This window comes from Salvelinus fontinalis, chromosome 2 (assembly GCF_029448725.1).
Source record: "Salvelinus fontinalis isolate EN_2023a chromosome 2, ASM2944872v1, whole genome shotgun sequence".
NCBI classification, from domain to species: Eukaryota; Metazoa; Chordata; class Actinopteri; order Salmoniformes; family Salmonidae; genus Salvelinus; species Salvelinus fontinalis.
The window spans coordinates 42840116-42854494 of record NC_074666.1 but is presented as its reverse complement, the minus strand read 5'-3'; the positions used below and the strand labels follow the sequence as shown (position 1 = coordinate 42854494).

Here is a 14379-nt window from a genome sequence, read left to right as displayed (position 1 = left end):
GATTCCCTCTGCTAGGCGCTCACCAGTCACTCTTTCCTTTTGCCCTTTCTCTCTCTCATGCCATTTTTTTTCTTGTCTCTATTGTTCCCTTCTATCTCTCTCGCTCTCTCAATTCAGTTCTCTCTGTTATCATCACAGACGGTAGTCCCTCTTGAGATTCTTTAACTTGATCTAACGACGTCTTTTGATGATGACAGAGACACTGTATCTCACTCACATAATGTTTTCACACTGTCTCTCTATTCTTCTATTGTCCTAGCCTTTTATAGAATATGGAACATGAAGGACCGCCACAAACCTATCAAATCTCCTGGCCTTCTGTTGTGCATTACTCAAGAAGTGGCCTCAAAAATATAGAACAACCTTCATTTCAGTATCATTAGGATCGACTGCATGATGAGCTCAGTCAATCATGTCATTCTGGCTCCTGCTCAATGAAACGTGTTTATCCTGCCTGAGAGCAGCTGGAGTGTTTTGGAGCGTCCATTATGCCTCTAAAGTACTGTGGTACCCTCCTACAGTACTAGATGTGCTGACACACTCATTGAGCTCGCACACTTTCCAATGTTCTCGAACACAAATGGTTTGACTCGTCCTCTCTCCTTACTCTCTCTCGCTCACTCTCTCACACACACACACACACACTTTTGTGTGTTTACTGCTTCCTGTCCAGACGTAGTACATAACCTTGGTGAAAGGAACACACAATTACAGTAAATCCTTAAAACAGCCGCCCCTCAATGACAACTAGCTTGTGAAGCACACAGACTAAAAGCCATTTCTCTGACTGCCGCCTCACACTGAAACAAATTTGTAGGACTGTGAGTAGAGTAGTCATTGGCAGACCACGGGCAATTCAGTTTTGCATATGGCATTTAAGGTGTGTATATATTTTAGTAGTGCAAGCGAAAAAAGGCATCGCACAAAACAAATGTTTGTGTTCCGCTGACATCAACTGTATTACCATGGGTCCCCTGAAAATCATTTGCCCTGCTTAAAAACGAGAGTGCTTCTTGTTTTTGATTGGGTGCAGATGTAAACACACTTAGCAGCCTCATTGGGTTGAGTTAAATTGAAACTGTATACTCCCTTGGTGGTAGGCAGATACGCGACCAGAGTTGATTTCTTTCGTTAATGGCCTCTTGATTGGATATATTTCCCTGAAGAGTCTGCCAGCCTGACGGCCATGACAATACTGGGGATAATTCCGCTTAAAGTATAACCTTTTGTTATTTAGTTTGTTTGTGTATATCCAGTTAGGAGGCCACTATCTGATTTAGGATCTGCTCTACTTAGCAAGTATAGCCTAATGCCAGCCTCACCCATCATGTACACAACAACCACGCTGTCTCTGGATCAGTTGTAAAGACCACGCAAAGTGGCCACACAGGATTCTTATACACTACCTATAGGTGTAGGTCAATCGACACCACTCTGTGGAACTACAGTGACAGAAGGGTTTTGTGTGGTTATATATAGGTGTTTTACACATGGTCTGTTTCTGGTTTCCTCTCACAGGCAGTTTCCCAGATGCTGATGGCTTACCTCTCCCGCCTCACAGCTATCGCTGACAACAAGATCAACTGTGGGCCTGCCCTCACATGGATGGAGGTGAGCTTCTGTCTGGGTTTATGTCTGTCTGTCTATCAGTCTCCCACTCTACACTAATACACCACACACATAAAACAGTTTTCCATTTTCTCTCTCTTGAATACATCTGCTTACTGCTCTTCTTTCCTTACTCACTTATTTATATATATATATGTATAATTAATCCTTTATTTAACTAGGCAAGTTCGTTCAGAACAAATTCTTATTTACAATGACGGCCTACCCCACGCTGGGCCAATTGTGCGCCTCCCTATGGGACTCCCAATCACAGCCGGATGTGATACAGCCTGGATTCGAACCAGGGACTGTAGTGATGCCTCTTGCACTGAGATGCAGTGCCTTACACACACTATAATCGTAACTCACCAACCCAGTGTAACCTGTCTACATTGACAGACAGTAAATATGACACTACCTTGACTGTGTGTGTGTGTTTTCCAGGTTGATAACAAAGGCAACCACTTACTGGTCCACGAGGAGTCCTCCATCAACGTGCCCGCCATCGCCGCCGCCCATGTCATCAAACGCTACATCGCCCAGGCCGCCGACGAGCTCTCCTTCGAGGTGACACGGAGAGTTGACACATATTTAAACACATTTGCACATGCATGCACACACACTCACACGGACATACAGTACATTACGGAAAGTATTTAGACCCCTTGACTTTTTCCACATTTTGTTACATTACAGCCTTATTCCCCATCAATTTACACACATAATGACAAAGCAAAAACAGGTTTGTAGAAATGTTTGCAAATCTATAAAAAATATATATATATATCGTATTTACTTAAGTATTCAGACCCTTTACTCAGTATTTTGTTGAAGCACTTTGGAAGTGGTTTTAATGCTTTGAGTCTTATTGGGTATGATGCTACAAGCTTGGCACACCTGTATTCGGGGAGTTTCTTCCATTCTTCTCTGCAGATCCTCTCGAGCTCTGTCAGGTTGGATGGGGAGCGTTGCTGCACAGCTATTTTCAGGTCTCTCCAGAGATGTTCGATCGGGTTCAAGTCCGGGCTCTGGTTGGGCCACTCAAGGAGATTCAGAGACTTGTCCCGAAGCCACTCCTGCATTGTCTTGGCTGTGTGCTTTGGGTCGTTTTCCTGTTGGAAGGTGAACCTTCGCACCAGTTTCATCAAGGATCTCTCTCTACTTTGCTCCATTCAACTTCCCCTCGATCCTGACTAGTCTCCCAGTCCCTGCCACTGAAACACTTCCCCACAGCATGACGCTGCCACCACCATGCTTCACCGTAGGAATGGTGCCAGGTTTCCTCCAGACGTGACGCTTGGAATTCAGGCCAAAAAGTTAAATCTTGTTTTTATCAGACCAGAAAATCTTGTTTCTCATGGTCTTAGCCCTGTAGGTGCTCTGTCATGTGCCTTTTACTGAGGAGTGGCCTCCGTCTGGCCACTCTAGCATAAAGGCCTGATTGGTGGGGTGCTGCAGAGATTGTTGTCCTTCTGGAAGGTTCTACCATCTCCACAGAGGATCTCTGGAGCTCTGTCAGAGTGACCATCTGGTTCTTGGTAACCTCTCTGACCAAGGCCTTCTCACCTGATTGCTCAGTTTGGCCATGCAGTCAGCTCTAGGAATAGTCTTGGTGATTTCAAACTTCTTCAATTTAAGAATGATGTCTTGTGGTCTTGTGGACCTTCAATGCTGCATACATTTTTTGGTACTCTTCCCCAGATCTGTGCCTTCGCACAATTCTGTCGGAGTTCTACGGACAATTCCTTTTACCTCAGGCTTGGTTTTTGCTCTGACATGCCCTGTCATCTGTGGGACCTTATGTAGTTGTACCATCATTTTTGATTTGACCACAGGTGGACTCCAAGTTGTAGAAACATCTCAAGGATGATCAATGGAAACAGGATGCACCTGAGCTCAATTTCGAGTCCGATAGCAAAGGGTCTAAGTACTTATGTAAATACGTTATTTCTGGATTTAAAAATAAATAAATTAGCAAACATTTTGCCTTGACATTATGGGGTATTGTGTGTAGATTGGTGAGGGAATTTATTTTTTTATTCAATTTTAGAATAAGGCTGTAACATAACAAAATGTGGAAAAAGTCAAGGGGTCTGAATACTTTCCGAATACACGTAGATGTCATGGATGAATGGATGTGTTTGTTACGCGGTAATAAATAATCGTATGTATTTTATGAGAATGTTTCTCTTTGCTGTATGGACGCCACGACAGGTTATCTGCATAATATTTACTCTTTTATATAGACGCCTCAATACATTCCGTGGTTCCTCGGGTGTTGTTTCTCCATTTCTCTTTTCATACACTACATCTGATTCTACATCTAATTATTATGTAGAAATACATTCTGATGCAGTCAGTGGTTCCCAAACTTTTCTTAGCAAGGGACCCCTAATAATATCCCCCCTGTAGTATGGGTTAGTTAGTATGTAGTTTCCCCTCAAATGTATTCATAGCATGACTTGATCCAGCTATCCTGCTTTCTTCTTCTCTCTTCCCCTTTCCATTTCTCCTCTCTCTCTCCCCTGACAGGTTGGGGACATCGTGTCTGTTATTGACATGCCCCCCAAAGAGGACACCACGTGGTGGAGGGGCAAGCACGGCTTTCAGGTTGGTGGCCCAGAAGCGCACGCACGCACGCACGCACGCACGCACACACACACACACACACACACACACACACACACACACACACACACTGTGTTGCAGTCTAGAATCTGGGGTTGATAAGTTGCATACAGATGGCTTGGCATCCACATCTACTGATCTACGATAGACTCCACAAGGACAGGATTTCAATTGTGCTTTTCTCATTTGGTTCACATTTGGCTTGGCTGTTTAGCAAATTTTACTCAGTATTGGCTCATATTGTTCATTTGGGTGAAACATTTATCTTGTCAGTTAATACATACATACAAAATGCGTACAAAATAAGTGGTTGTTCTCGATCGGGATGTGATTGTATTAGCTTAGCTAAGTTTTCCAGTATTCCATTTAAAGTGAACAATAGTCTTTCTTTGAGCCCAATGAAGCCCAGTTTTGTGTGTCTGTTGATCCAGTCCAGCTGAACTTCCTGTGCCCTTCGCATTGAACCGCGGCAGTGTTCTGGTCACAGCTTACCCTTAGCATTGAACCGCGGCAGTGTTCTGGTCATAGCTTACCCTTAGCATTGAACAGCGGCAGTGTTCTGGTCATAGCTTACCCTTAGCATTGAACCGCGGCAGTGTTCTGGTCATAGCTTACCCTTAGCATTGAACCGCGGCAGTGTTCTGGTCATAGCTTACCCTTAGCATTGAACCGCGGCAGTGTTCTGGTCATAGCTTACCCTTAGCATTGAACCGCGGCAGTGTTCTGGTCATAGCTTACCCTTAGCATTGAACCGCGGCAGTGTTCTGGTCATAGCTTACCCTTAGCATTGAACCGCGGCAGTGTTCTGGTCATAGCTTACCCTTAGCATTAAACCGCGGCAGTGTTCTGGTCATAGCTTACCCTTAGCATTGAACCGCGGCAGTGTTCTGGTCATAGCTTACCCTTAGCATTGAACCGCGGCAGTGTTCTGGTCATAGCTTACCCTTAGCATTGAACCGCGGCAGTGTTCTGGTCATAGCTTACCCTTAGCATTGAACCGCGGCAGTGTTCTGGTCATAGCTTACCCTTAGCATTGAACAGCGGCAGTGTTCTGGTCATAGCTTACCCTTAGCATTGAACCGCGGCAGTGTTCTGGTCATAGCTTACCCTTAGCATTGCCTCCTGCGCGCTTGGCTCTCCGCTCGCTGGCCCCCCAGGGATTCAGGCCAGCTGGGAGGGCGGCCATGTTGGACGGGGCTTCACAACATGTTATTGAACGCAGGGATGATCGGGAACTGTTGGGTTTGTTGTACTGTAGCTGTGTATATACACTGAGTTGACAGAGGAGAGTAGCTTGTTTGTTTGGTTTTGGTATATCGAACAGGGTAAGGTTCCTTTGTTTTGTTAAAGATATTATCTGTCAAATGTTTATAATTTAACTCATGGCACTCATTCCTAGGAAGAATTGTCTCATACACACATGTCTTCAACAAAGATGTCATAAATATGTTATTACACAGTGTTGGTCCTTGAAACCAATCTGGATATTGGCGAAAACAACCCTGTGTTTGTTACTACTAGATATTGAAACGTTGATTGGATGGTATGTCTATAAGCACAAAGCAGATGTCCATGTCCTCCCTCCTATCGCCACCGGAGGTCAGTCAGCCACCCTGGAGGCAGTCCGAGTCAGTCTGGGACTGGAGGTGGATAGGCAGCTGACATCTGTCTTTATTTACCAGCCTGACTGCAGAGCCTCATAGAAAGAGCGGCTGAGAGAGAGAGAGATAAAGGGAGGGAAGGAGAGAAAAAGCTGGAGGAGCAACAGAGAGGGAGAGAGCAAATCCAACCATGGAAAGGGTGAGCTGCATTTGATGAATGCTCAGCCATGAGTCAACTCTTTGTATAGTTTAGTTCTGTTTGTCAGTCACGGGACAGCTGGACCTTGGATCCCTATGATAGTCACATTCAACCTTCAACCCCTTTATCAGTCACATTACTACAAGATGGAGGCAGTTTATGTTGCAAAGCGTGCAGGTTATGTACTCCTCAGCTAATAGAAACACTTTGACAGTGTATTAGTGTAGTCTGGGTCTCTATGTTAGGAATCGCACAAGTCAAGATGTGTTCCTCAGTGGACTAGATGATTAGTTGATAATAGCGGAATGGTTTTGTCATGCTGCTCTACTGGGAATGGCTTTGTTTTAGCAGTTTCCCCCGTCTTCATTAAAGCACGGTAAAATATTTATACCTAGTCTTCCTCCAAGCCCCTTAAGTGAAGCCTGGAGATCTTCTATTATAAAAAATGTATTTCTTAACACACAGTTTAACCTGAAGGCATCTTATGTCTATTTTGTATTGGTAGAATCAGTTGTGTTAGATCAGAAATTAGTTGTTTTACACATGGTTATTGTTAATTCGTAAATGCATTTGAAGATTACTTTTAACATCTGTGTTCAATAAGGATATCTTGCTTTCTGGTTGAAACGATCACAGTCTGTTCCTGATCGTTCTTCTGATATAAAACATTTGGGGTATACACACGTGCACGCAGACAAACACACATATCTACCCCACCGGGGTTTACCTCCGCATCAGGTGGCACTGACAACTCCTAAATACCATAGCTTGGGCAGCTATTCAGCCACATGATCTTGACTGAACACTGCAACGAGCACAGCACAGTGCCAAATAGTATCCTCGGGTCAAAGTACGCCCCGCGCTGGTCGTGCACCAACCTTTTAGTACATGTTTACACCAACTGCCTATGGACTCGTTAATACATAGAGAGGTCTCCAACAAAATACCCAGAACACAGTGGTGAAATGTTGATATTAACCGCACAACATTGAAAAAGGGCCTTCTTAAGTGGATGAAGCTTGTTTATCAGTCTTTAATGGTAATGCGCTCTTCACTCTCACTCTCACTCACACTAACACACACACACACTAACACACACACACACTAACACACACACACACTAACACACACACACACTAACACACACACACACTAACACACACACACACTAACACACACTAACACACACTAACACACACTAACACACACACACACACACACACACACACACGGTTACTGATCCTCTCTGCTTACTCTCGCTCTTGCTCTCTCTCTCACACACACACACACACACGGTTACTGATCCTCTCTGCTTACTCTCGCACTCTCTCTCTCTCTAATAGTATTGTGTGTCCTCTCCCCAGGTTGGCTTCTTTCCCAGTGAGTGTGTGGAGCTGATAAACGACAAGGTTCCGCAGTCCGTCACCAACTCGGTGCCAAAACCAGGTACCGTACCTCCTCTCCAACAACCACAGTGAGGTGTCCTTGAATCTCCTAACGGTCGTTCCCACTGGGTGCTATGTTGTTTTGAGTGGTGTGTAGATAAAGTATAAAGTACGGCTTATCAAAGAATGTGCGGTTGTTGTGGCTTTGACATTATTAACTATGAACGACTAACTAGATATCTCTATTTCTGCTAGCAGGAAGCATTTGGTTATAGAAAATGTGTACCGTGTATATCAGTGTGATAAGGTATGATAATGTCTGGTGAGATTGGGAGTGGGGGGGATTCCCAACAAGGATCTCATCTGGAAGTGTGTGATGTGGTGGATGGGATTTATGGTATGTCGTGGTGACTAAACTGCAGCAGGTGCTAGTGCCACTCTGTGGAGGAGTAAGGGTAATGCTCTACACAAGTGTCTCTGTCTCAGGCCAGCTGAGGCTAAAGCGCCTAGCATTCCACCTGGAAGGTTTAGTGACAGCATAAGCCTAGGGATTGATTGAAGAGACTTGTGAAGAGACTTGTATTCAACACAACACTAGACTGCAAAATAAAAACATCCAGTGTATTCGGAAAGTGTTCGGACCCCTTGACTTTTTCCACATTTTGTTACGTTACAGCCTTATTCTAAAATGGATTAAATTATTATTTATTCTCATCAATCTACACGTTACATCATAATGACAAAGCGAAAACAGTTTTTTTTTCAAATGTTTGCAAATGTATAAATAAAATAAAAAAACAGGTATCTTATTTACATATAGTACAACTCACAGGTTTGGACACACCTACTCATTCAAGGGTTTTTCTTTATTTGTATTATTTTCTACAGTGTAGAATAATAGTGAAGACATTAAAATTATGAAATAACACATATGGAATCATGTAGTAACCAAAAACGTGTTCAACAAATCAATATATTTTGGATTTTGGATTCTTCAAAGTAACCACCCTTTGCCTTGATGACAGCTTTGCACACTCTTGGCATTCTCTTTACCAGCTTCACTTGGAATGCTTTTCCAACAGTCTTGAAGGAGTTCCCACATATGCTGAGCACTTGTTGGCTGCTTTTCCTTCACTCTGTGGTCCAACTCATCCCAAACCATCTCAATTGGGTTGAGGTCGGGGGATTGTGCAGGCCAGGTCATCTGATGCAGCACTCCATCCCTCTCGTTCTTGGTCAAGTAGCCCTTACACAGCCTGGGGGTGTTTTGGGTCATTGTCCTGTTGAAAAACAAATGATAATCCCACTAAGCGCAAACCAGATGCGATAGCGTAGCGCTGTCGAAAGCTGTGGTAGCCATGCCTGTTAAGTGTGCCTTGAATTCAGTCAGCTTGCAGTCAGCTTGCAAGCCGAAGAACACAATCCCATGAAGCACGGGGGTGGCAGCATCATGTTGTGGGGGTGCTTTGCTGCTGGAGGGACTGGTGCACTTCACAAACTAGATGGCATCATGAGGGAGGGAAAGTATGTGGATGTATTGACGCAACATCTCAAGACATCAGTCAGGAAGTTAAAGCTTGGTCGCAAATGGGTCTTCTAAATAGACAATGACCCCAATCATACATCCAAAGTTGTGGCAAAATGGCTTAAGGACAACAAAGTCAAGGTATTCGAGTGGCCATCACAAAGCCCTGACCTCAATCCCATAGAAAATGTGTGGGCAGAACTGAAAAAGCAAAAACAAAGCCATGAGGTCGACGAAATTGTCTGCAGAGCTCCGACAAAGGATTGTGTCGAGGCACAGATCTGGGGAAGGGCACCTAAACATTTCTGCAGCATTGAAGGTCCCCAAGAACACAGTGGCCTCCATCGTTGTTAAATGGAAGAAGTTTGTAACCACCAAAACACTTCCTAGAGCTGGCCGCCTGGCCAAACTGAGCAATCGGGATAGATGGGCCTTGGTCAGTGTCACGCTCGTCGTAACGAAGAGAGGAGGACCAAAGCGCAGCGTCGTTTGAATACATTCTTCTGTTTAATAAAGAAGAAACGAAGAACACTTGACAAACTTAACAAAAACAACAAAACGAACGTGACGCTATAAAACGAAAGTGCAGACACAAGCAACCAACGTATAGACATAGACAATAACCCACAAAATACCCAATGAATATGGCTGCCTAAATATGGTTCCCAATCAGAGACAATGATCAACAGCTGCCTCTAATTGAGAACCAATCTAGGCAGCCATAGACATACAAACACCTAGACTAGACACTGCCCCATAAACATACACAACCCCTAGACAATACAAAACACATACATCCCCCATGTCACACCCTGGCCTAACTAAAATAATAAAGAAAACAAAGATAACTAAGGCCAGGGCGTGACAGTCAGGGAGGTGACCAAGAAACTTATGGTCACTCTGACAGAGCTCCAGAGTTCCTCTGTTGAGGTTGGAGAAACTTCCAGAAGGACAACCATCTCTGCAGCACTCCACCAATCAGGCCTTTGTGGTAGTGGCCAGACGGAAGCCACTCCTCAGTAAAAGGCACATGACAACCTACTTTGAGTTTGCCAAAAGGCACCTAATGGACTCTCAGAACATGGGAAACAAGATGCTCTGGTCTGATGAAACCAAGATTGAGCTCTTTGACCTGAATGTCAAGTGTCACATCTGGAGGAAACCAGTCATCTGTCATCACCTGGCAAATGCCATCTCTACGGTGAAGCATGGTGTAGGCAGCATCATGCTGTGGGGATGTTTTTCAGCGGCAGGGACTGGGAGACTAGTCAGGATCGAGGCAAAGATGAACGGCGCAAAGTACAAAAAGATCCTTGATGAAAACTTGCTCCGGAGTGCTCAGGACCTCAGACAATTTATTACATTTTAGAATAAGGCTGTAAAATAATAAAATGTGGAAAAAGTGAAGGGGTCTGAATAGTTTCCAAATGCACTGTAACACCTAGATCATTATATTGATATCTTTGCTTGAATGTGAAGTTACCGTATTACTATGTGTCCAATGAAAATTCCACTCCTGCAAAATTTCACAACATGATAAATGAATCCATAGTTATCACGCTCTTGAATAACCACTTAAACTCACGTCTCATGTCTCTGTTTGCACAATTTCAATACTAATCCAATGCAAACACGTATTGCTGATTTATAGCTAGCCAAAACAAACATAAGCCACCTCAGTGCCCAAAAACAAACACAGCCATTCAACACACGAGTGTAGCAAAAAGCCCTATTACATTCAGAAAGTACAGCCACAACATTTCCGATAGGTGTAATAGAAATTCTGTCATGTTTGTACTGACACTCTCTAACACGGGTAATGCTCTTAGATGGATCGTGAAATGTTTTTGTTTTTTCTTCTTTTTGTCATGTCCCTGCCCATCGTCCGAAAACATCTGAAACCCTACCTCTTCAAAGAATATCTTTAAAAATACATCCGTCTTACCCCCCTTGTCTTTTCGCACTAGCACTGGCTTTGCTGAGAACTTGTTTATTGAGGTACTGACTATGACTGTGATATTTGGTTGTCTCACCTAGTGCATTCATATTACAATAACTAACTGTAAGGCTCTCAGGATAAAAGCGTCTGCTTAATTACTAAAATGTAAATGCAATGTTTTGGAATGACCAAACTGCCAAGCCCTTCCCATGGCATCATGTCCTATTCCTATCCTATATCCTGAAATGGTATCCTATTCCCTATATAAAATGACCTACTTTTGGCCAAAGCTTCATTAGCTCTGGCCCAAAGTAGTGCCCTATATGGGGAATAAGGTACCATTTGGGACAGAGCCCCATGTACTCTCTCGCACAGCCAAAGGCACGTTTAGCCTAATTTATATCAGCCTTGAAAAATCCCTTTCAATCCAAGGGGTGAATCACCCAATGACTGTCAGAATCATCTCAGTTGCTTTAGGGTGGGTGGCTGGGTAGGAGCTGAACCATGCAAGGCCTGCTGGGAATGATATCAAAGCAGAGGGAACAGGGAAGTGATGACATGGCAAAAAAAAAGACAAACCCCACAAGTTCTGCAATGAGGAATAGCAACATCATCATAACTATGCAGTCTCAGGTTTTGTTAGGGGTTAAGGCCCAATGTTAAATGGCACACAGATGTTAAAGCCAATGTTTCCCAGCATATTGTCAATATGAAAAGAATGCATCATGCTGTCTGTCATACTGTCACACATAGTGTCCTGAATGCACACAAAGAAAGCACACTGTGGAAATTACTCATGTTTGCTTGCCAAACTCTTTTGCTTTTAGGTGATCTCCTCTCTTTGGGCTGCCATGTTGTTCACAAACCTGACCATTTGCACGTCGTTTTTTTTTTTGCATGGCTTCACTCTGCTCTACAAATGTTTTAATCTTGTTTATTTCACTGTCATCCCCTCTGCCCCCCCCACCCCACCTCAGCATCCCCCTGCTCGGGTCTGCGGCCTGCCTCCTGGAGTCTCTTCCCACCCTGTGCGTGCTGGTATACACCCCCATCTCCCCCTCACTCACACAGGCCCCTTTCAAGGCATCCTTCATTCTTTCCTTCCTTGATGTAGTCAATGATTTAAAAAAATGACGGGACAGGTAAAAGCCATGTGATGGAGCCATTGCAATCCCCTCTCCAATTATGTCTAATCAGTGATTAGAGAAAGGACGGAAGGGTGTACTTTTAAATCATTTGAACACGGCCACACACTTTTCTTCCCTACATTGTTTCCTCACACCTGGTTGTCAAATTTAATTTGTTCATTACAACACTTAATGCTACTTTTTACTGCCTGACACCAATTTTGACAGTAAAAGTGATTTGATTTGCTGCCATTTCCTTCAATGACACTTCTACAAAGTTTAAGTATTCACTGTCCAATTATGTATTATGAAAGTGTCAGACGCCAAGCTATCTGACTGAGTGACAGTCTCAAAACAGAAAAAAAACTGTTGTTCCTGCCATGTTCCTCCTCTAAACAGAACCATTCTCTTCCTCTCCGTTCCCCCTGCTGCTACCCTCCTCTCCTTCCCGTCCATCCGTCTGTGCACCTGCATGCAGATTTGGAGATGGAGAGTGTAAAGCAGGACAGTGCATGGGTGGCCGACCCATTAAACCACTACAGCCTGAGCTCAGGTAGACCCGTGTATCCATCCATACATGTGCCATAACCACCCCAGAGCTAACCCCCTACTAACGCACACGACACGCCACTGGGGCACTCTGTCGGTCTGTCTGTTCACAAAGTATTTACAATACCAATGCACTAGGACCAGAGTCCTTGGTTATTTATTAGTTAGTTACTCATCATTCTTAGTGCACTCTATGATGTAAAAAATATACTTCAGGAGCCTTCTCTTGGTGCGTAGGGACTCACTTGAACTGCTAAATCCACTCACTCTCTAACCTGAACACTGTTGTCAGTGTGAAACGTATCCACCTTTATCAGATTCACATGCACTAGACTTGATTAGCTGATCACTAGATTTTTTCCCAATGAATGTGTTGCTTTGTTATTTACCCTTTTCATTTCAGGTTTATCAGGATTTATTTTTTAACTGTTCTCTGTATATGCAATTGAATGGACTGAAAAGATGATCATGCTGCTTTTTTCTTCAGACCTCTTGAATTGTCCCCCTATCTGTTTCCCAGTCAGCTGTAGTTGTCTACTCTGTTTGGTTTCACTTGAAAGACCTTCGGCTGTGGCTGGGGTCTCGACTGTTTTGATTTATTCAAGTCTCCTCTTTAAAGTGGGGGCTATATACAATTATCCTTTGGAGCATTAAGCATTGTCCTGCAACAGCAAGAAGCACAGTCTTCTCTATGGTGACTGAAATTGCTACATTCCTAACAGGGGAACCCTGGCGTGTTCAAACGTACACTGACCAGCTCCCCATGCATGGATAACGGCCTCTGTCCTTTTAGCCAGCTAACTGGGATTGAGATTTCTACCTCTGAAATGTCAGAGTGAGCCGATTGAAAGAAGTCCTTTGCAGTTGGCTGCACCTCTGTATGGAGATGCCTTTGAAATTGTCGATCTGAGTCACTGTGTAAAGCCGACAGGGTTCTCTGGAAAAAAAGTACGCATTTTTAACTTGAGTGTAAAAAGACATCTGCAAACTGTCTCACTTGGATGAAGGGTTACGGTGTACCTGAACTTTTATGTTACTTTAAGTCTGATCCACTCATTCAAACACTGAAGTCTGAGCTACAGTGTAATCAGCTCTGCTCCTTTCTCCAGCCTGACTGCTGCAGTAGGGCAGGCGTTTGTCCAGATGTTCTGAACCCGCTACACTTTCCATCCCCTACTTCCTCCGTGGGCTGGAGATGGCTTCCTGTCTGGAGAGCAGTATAGTGACTTGGGCAGCTGTGAAGAGCGCAAACAAGCCAAGACAGCTGGATGTGTCTGAGGAAAACAAAGTGAGAGATAGAAGGAAGGAGAGAGAGAATGTGTGAAGGAGACACTAAGATTTGTCCTGCTTCTCCCCAAGGGACTTTGGTCGACACGTCCTGGGCCGTGAAACTATGTTAGGCACAGAGACCTAGTGTAGTTTGGGCCTGTGAGGAATGATGTGGGGAGATTGTATTGGAAACTTAAGCCCTCATTCTCTTTGATGCGGGACCAGGGTGATCGCGCACCTACAATGACCCCTTAGGGTCGTGTTTTTGGTGTGCACACCACTTGTGCATAGTATGCCAAGGTGAATACAAAGGGAATGGTTTGTTTCATTTAAGCTACTTTTAGGAGTGGTTGTTTGAGAGTAACTGAAAGTAATCAAAGCGTTTCCCATGTCAGTTCATTTAAGAACGTCAAACCATATTACACAGTTAATTCTGTGTCCGAGTGGAGAGATTGAGAAAATATTACCTGAGTCTAAAAGGGAAGCTTAGTCTTCACCCTGCATGCATTGAATGCACATGCAGTGTGAACAGTTCCACAAAACGATGTG

At 44.0% G+C, this 14379-nt stretch overlaps 1 protein-coding gene across 6 annotated transcripts in view; it reads left to right on the top strand.

Moving 5' to 3' along the window:
- Window positions 1–14379, top strand: part of arhgap32b (Rho GTPase activating protein 32b) — a 220560-nt gene that overhangs the window by 165289 nt on the left and 40892 nt on the right. For 2 of the 6 annotated variants that reach the window (XM_055875728.1, XM_055875743.1), the window contains 6 exons: window positions 1519–1611; window positions 2053–2175; window positions 4141–4218; window positions 7401–7482; window positions 11863–11913; window positions 12491–12565. In XM_055875728.1, the coding sequence (XP_055731703.1) occupies window positions 1519–1611; window positions 2053–2175; window positions 4141–4218; window positions 7401–7482; window positions 11863–11913; window positions 12491–12565 (502 nt within the window). Of the gene's footprint in view, window positions 1–1518; window positions 1612–2052; window positions 2176–4140; window positions 4219–5878; window positions 6037–6127; window positions 6413–7400; window positions 7483–11862; window positions 11914–12490; window positions 12566–14379 lie in introns of those variants that run through there. The other 4 variants (XM_055875732.1, XM_055875737.1, XM_055875742.1 and 1 more) reach the window with 4 other exon arrangements.